Source organism: Hippocampus comes, unplaced genomic scaffold, assembly GCF_001891065.2.
Source record: "Hippocampus comes isolate QL1 unplaced genomic scaffold, H_comes_QL1_v1.1 scaffold281, whole genome shotgun sequence".
Taxonomy (NCBI): Eukaryota; Metazoa; Chordata; class Actinopteri; order Syngnathiformes; family Syngnathidae; genus Hippocampus; species Hippocampus comes.
Window position 1 is genome coordinate 49,652 of NW_017805704.1, and position 5,730 is coordinate 55,381.

General features: G+C 54.6%; 1 protein-coding gene across 1 annotated transcript in view; it reads right to left on the bottom strand.

Annotated features, from left to right (window-relative positions):
• Positions 1-792: 792 nt before the first annotated feature.
• The window catches only part of LOC109523559 (mitogen-activated protein kinase kinase kinase 5), an 11,682-nt gene continuing 6,744 nt past the window's right edge, over positions 793-5,730 (bottom strand). The window contains 15 exon segments of the mRNA XM_019882777.1: positions 793-1,374; positions 1,512-1,588; positions 1,695-1,792; positions 2,682-2,788; positions 2,874-3,108; positions 3,227-3,332; positions 3,413-3,595; positions 3,771-3,936; positions 4,026-4,197; positions 4,299-4,497; positions 4,660-4,817; positions 4,957-5,062; positions 5,136-5,272; positions 5,349-5,476; positions 5,571-5,704. Of these exon segments, the coding sequence (XP_019738336.1) occupies positions 1,275-1,374; positions 1,512-1,588; positions 1,695-1,792; positions 2,682-2,788; positions 2,874-3,108; positions 3,227-3,332; positions 3,413-3,595; positions 3,771-3,936; positions 4,026-4,197; positions 4,299-4,497; positions 4,660-4,817; positions 4,957-5,062; positions 5,136-5,272; positions 5,349-5,476; positions 5,571-5,704 (2,106 nt within the window). The 3' untranslated portion in view covers positions 793-1,274.

The window sequence follows — 5,730 nt, forward strand, 5'->3', positions numbered from 1 at the left end:
CCACCCCCCTCCCTTCCGCTCCAGTGCACTCTCTTGTTGCTGCGTGCGTGAATCGCTGCATTCCGGTCCGCTACCGATCCCAAACTGCTTCAATAATAGAAGCCCCCCTGTCGGACCCCCGAACTCTAATGACCCCTTTCCCCTCCTCCAACCCCTAACTTGCTTTCATTTCCATGACAACCCAAGATGAAGAGAGAGAGAGAAAGAGAATGGCCAGCGAGTGAGGGGTGGTACAACAGAGGCAGGAAATAAAATATGAATAAGAGGCAAGTGGGAGGGGCTTCTCTCGACCTCTGGCTTTATTTTAAAGGGGGGTAGGGGACACAGAGATCGGGGCGGAGGGTTATGGAGTGTTTCCAGCCGGTTGGCTAACAAAGTAGCAAAATAAAGCCTTTGAAATGAAATGAACTCAACAAATTTTTCGAGGATGCATCCCGTTTAGGAGACTTCAAAACGCACCCTTCGGCAAATGCAAGATTGTGGAGCGTCTTTTCATAAAAAAAAATGTCATTTTGCCTGAGAAGAGGCTACGCTTACGGAGCACAATGGACATGAGCGGCGACTTCGCTCTATTTCCAAAGAGCAGAAAATTATAATAGTCGTGACGCTCAAGACAGTTTGACTCGGGGATTAATCAACTGCAAACCCGCTCGAAATGGATCTTTGACGTCTCTAACCGTCAATGGCAGTGAATGAGTTTTGTTCACATTATCCGCGATGAGAAAGGGTGAAGTGACAAAGTCAGTCCGGGGGCGGTTCTGAAAGAACATAACGACGACAAATTCCATCCAGACACAGATTTGTGGTTTTAATTCATCACGAGAGGATTAAATGTAAACGTCTCACCAGTGGTGATTGCTAAATGCATTGAGCGGGGGCAATTGGTCACGTGATCCGCACCCCCCCGCCCCAAAAAAAACAATGCGATGACTACCGCTATGTGGCTAATCCCCGAGATTTAGGTGGTGTCCCCAATCCTCGGGAAAAGCCTGCTGACTGATCCTGATCCTCGGGGCGAACGTGTCTGAGGCTTTCGGGCCCCTGGCAGGGGTCACCCGTGCCAAACGCCAGACAAAGAACGTCCGAAAAGATCAGGACTGTAGCTGAACCTGGTTTTCTTGCTAAACGTTTTTATATATATATATAGAGAGAGAGATTTCGATATATGTCACATATTTACATTGAAATGTACAAAGAGGAAGGTGAGAAGACCAAAGAAAATCACATTGATAGCGCCTGGAACAGGTCCAGCCTGTCCACTAAAAGCAGGAGTGTCAAAGTAGAGCGCCGTGGTGGCCGTCCCGGTCAAGCCTGGCGCGCCGGCACTTGCGGTAAGCCGCAATGGCCGCCCACAGGCGGCACAGCATGCCTCCCCTGAAACGAAAATATATGGGGCAAAAAAAGAGAAACTGTGACTTCAAGAGAACAAAAAAAAAAAAAAAAACTAAGGAAGCCCCACCGGCATCTCTTTGGTCTCATCAAATAAATAAATAGATTGCAAGCACGCTCACCTTATTCCACAGTACATCAAGTCGTCCCTGCAGGCCATTTGCAGAAGACAGTCCAACGTGAACTCGTGTGCCACCAACTGGGGAAAAAACCAAAAAAAAAAAACACCATGAGGCACAGCAGGAATAAACAGGAAGTAAACTGATGGAGCAAGCAACCAGGGATCGCACCGCGGGTCGAGTTACCTTGTCAACGGTGTGCTGGTCAACCGGGATGGTCTGCAGCCAGGCTACCATGTCCTTCACGTCCGGATCGCCGCTCTTTTGTGCGGTCCGGCCGCCATCTATCCACAAGACACGTGATCTAAACATCTATCCATCATCTGATCCGCTTCTCCTCAGCAAGGTCGCGGGGGCGTGCCGGAGCCGATCCAGGTTGTCTTCAGGAGACTCTGAACTGGTCGCCAGCCACTCGCAGGGCACACATAGACCAGCAACCACTTCCGGTGTTCCAACAGCCTACCATGTATGCACATTGGGAATGCGGGAGGCAATCGCAGTACCCGCAGAAAAGCCACGCAGGCCCGGGGAAAACATGCAAACTCTACAGAGGAAGACCAGAGCCCGGAATCGAACCCACGACCTCTGCACTGTGAGGCGGACATGCTCTCCAGTCGACCGTCGTGAAAACAAAACATGCCCACCCCTCCCAAAAAAAAAAAAACGGAACCATCATGAGCCAGGCGACAGAAACCGGTCGTGCGGAAACCCGAAGCCCCGAGGCGAGGTGTGGACCTCCGCCAAGGCCAAACAAAAAAAAAAAAATACCACAACTATCTTCACTTCAGTGCGAATAAAATGCAAGCGAAAAAAGAAAACAAGTTTGAGTCTGATATTGCATTGCCACGGATGTCCAACAGGTGGCAGTATTGTGAAGGCTAAAATAGAAATGCCGGAACAAAAAACAAAAAAATAAAGTACCCGGGAAGTGCTGTGTAGGTCGTACTGTGCATATAAAATTCTAATTCTGACACGAATCGTACCTATAATTGTATATTTCTAAAAATTCATCTTTTTAATTCCATTGTCAAAACACTGTGCTCACATTTGTTGCCAGGTGCCATATAAACTAAGATCAGTTATTAAAATAAATCAATAACATTCCGTGACTTGTTCCTTGGGGGGATCAAACCCACGGCCAACGATGACAAAGCAAAAAATTTTTTTTTTTACCGGGAGCGTGTCCCCTGAGCGCATCGATGTCTTCCTGTTTCTTCTGGACCAAAGTCCTCAGGAGGTCCTGGTACTCTCTCTCCTTGTCACTCAGCAGGCTCAGCAGTCTCAAATACAAAAGTACACAGAGCATCAAAGTCAAATGCGGGTCACAGTCCCCCAACCCATTCAAAAACTCCGACTGGAGACCACCTTCTGGTCTCCAGTCGGAGATCCCTCAGTTCGTCACTGAGCGGGCAGTTGCTGTCCGGGATGGCGTCGGCAGGCCTCGGCGGCGCCGGGATCTTGTCCGCAGACTCGGACGGCTGGCGTTCCACTGCCGCCGCTTCCTCCTCCTCCTCGTGGCGGCCGCCGTCCGCGTCGGCCGGCGACTCCTCCAGCGTGCCGTCCTCGGTCTCGAATGACGACTGCAGATGGATCTTCAGTTCTAACGCGGCGTTATGGAACCACATCCAAACGTCACCGTGCGATATTGTGTGGCTCCATGTCCGGCAACTTTGGTCAAGGCGATGCGATCGTCCTTCGAAAAGCGGGCCGAGTCGCACCTGGGAGAAGCACGGCGATGGCATCCTGCACGGCCTGCCTGAGCAGATTGTCGAGGGCGAACATCCAGTGAGGTTTCACCTGCTGCTGCCTCAACACCTTCTTGACCTGCGCGAAGCAGCGGATGATTCACGGCCGCGGCACGGGAGCTCCTCCCCCCCAGGCTAAACGTTTCGGAGTCAACGTACTGCGTCCTGGAAGCTGAACAGCACCGCCTGCAGGCCACGGGGAGGAACGGCGGCAGACAGCAGCGCGGCCCGGAGGTCCCGCAGGCTGCTGGTCAGCCGCTTCTTGTCCGGCGAGCAGATGTTGGCTCGGAGGCAGCAAACCAGCTCGGTGATGTGGTCCGACGTGAGCGACGACCTCTCCGACTGGGAGAAGAGATAACCCCCCACCGGCACCCGAAATAAACGTATCACTACCTCTTGGTGCCTCATCCCGGTACAAAGGGGACACGTGCTCTGTCCTTGGAGACCTTGACTATTGTGTAGCACCTGGACGACTTACTTTCTCCTTTTGAGATCAAGTTCTCCGGCATTGGCGTACCTGTGGCAAGGCCTCCCGGATGTTGGCCACCACGTTGGCCATGTAGTCGCTGAGCACCCGGTGCAGCGTGGCCCTCCTCTCGCTGTCCTTCCTCAACATGAACAAGCCCACGTTCTCGTCCGTGGATGCCGGGCTGCTCATGTCCAGCGCCGAGTCCTCCGGCACTCTGGACGGACGACGACCGGGAGATCGTCAAAAAACAAGCGGGCAAACCCGTCATTAAGGTCTTGGTGAAAATCTCGTCCTGTAACTCACGGCAGGAATCGTCCGCAGGCGGGCGGGCTCTCGGAGATGCAATTCTGTCGAAAGGCGGAGCGCTGCGAGCCCCTGAAGTCCAGCGAGCAGGACAGGTCGATGGAGTCCGGGTAGGAGTCGGCGTCCTCCACGAGGATGGAGACTGGCACGGACAGGCTGCGCTGGTAGTCCCCTGGGGGAAAGGTACGACGAAAAGGAATCAAATGACACCGGTGCGGAGCGGATGAGTGCCGCGCCGCGCCGCGCCGCGCCGCGTCGACGAGCGGTCCCCACCGGCAGAGGCGTCTTGGAGGTCATCCTCCTGCTGGGCCTTGGCCTTCTTCCTCGGGGACGACCTGAGGAAAGCGTCCCCGAGCAGGTCTGCGGCCGTGGCCCGGTCGTCCGGGTTGGGCTCGAAACAGTTCATGATGAAGCGCTTGGCCTCCGCCGACATGCTCTCCGGAACCTTGGGGTGGATTTTAAACATCCCCACCTGGAAGCGCGGTCGTGTCATATCTCGTAAACGCTCACGCGACGTCATCGGATTGATCTTGCTAAATCCCGCACCGGGACCAAACGACGCGATCGCCATCGTCTACTCTTTCTGAAAAAGCGCCGTGCCGGCTTGCGGAATGACCCCGCGAAATGTTTTGACCTTGTACATGGCCGCCTGAGGACTGCCCAGCTCGTGGAAGGGCGTTTTGCCGGTTGCCATTTCGATGATGGTGCACCCGAGGGACCAGATGTCAGCCGGCTTCCCGTAGCCCCGGGGCCCCTGGTCGATAATCTCCGGCGCCATATACTGGAGAGTTCCTATTGGCGGGCGATCAATAGAAAGACCCGACTTATGAACCTTTCCAGATACTCGAGCTTTAGGCGATTTTCCGCCTCATCGCCACAAGATGGCGGTGATCATTGCCTGAAAGGGTCTCGGCCTCGGGGGCAATCTTACCGGCAAACGTTTCAGTGCAGGGGTTGATACCCGCGAGCCTCTTGGAGGTTCCAAAGTCGGAGATCTTCAAAACGCCGCTGTATGTGTTGATCAGCACGTTGTCGCCCTGCAGCAAACAATCCCCCTCTTTCATTCCCGACGCGGGCGGAGCGGTCGCGAGGCGACGACGGATGCTTTGCCTTGATGTCCCTGTGAACAATCTGGTTGTCGTGGAGGTATCGCAGCCCCTCCAGGATCTGCTTGGTGTAGAAGATGATGGTGGCCTCGTTGTCTTTCAGGGGACCCCACTTGGAACGGAGCAGGGACGAAAGGCTTCCTGCCGGGGGGGTGGGGACATCTCGTGAGATGGTTGCATGATGGAATATTTGGGGGGGGGGGGGACACACACAAACCTCCCGGTACTTCCTCCATGAAGATCTTGATGAAACCGTCCTGACTAACGGAGCCCAGGTACTGGACGATGTTCCTGTGCTTGAGACGCTTGTGTAAGCAGATCTCCTCATGGAGCGGTTGGGAATAACTGCCAAGGAGACGCTTTGTGTGAGGGTCCGGTTGGGCCCAGCTCAAAGGTGACTTTGAATGAGGAACGAACGGGGGGGGGGGGGCCCTCTCACGTGCTGTCCTTCTCCGGGATCTCCTTGATGGCGATGCGCACTTGGTTGCTCAGGTCCCTGCCGGCGTACACCATGCCGTACGTGCCTTTCCCCAGGACCACCTTGTCGCCTTTCTCGTTGGTTTCGTAGACGTACTGCGGTGGGGGGGGGGGGGGGGGGG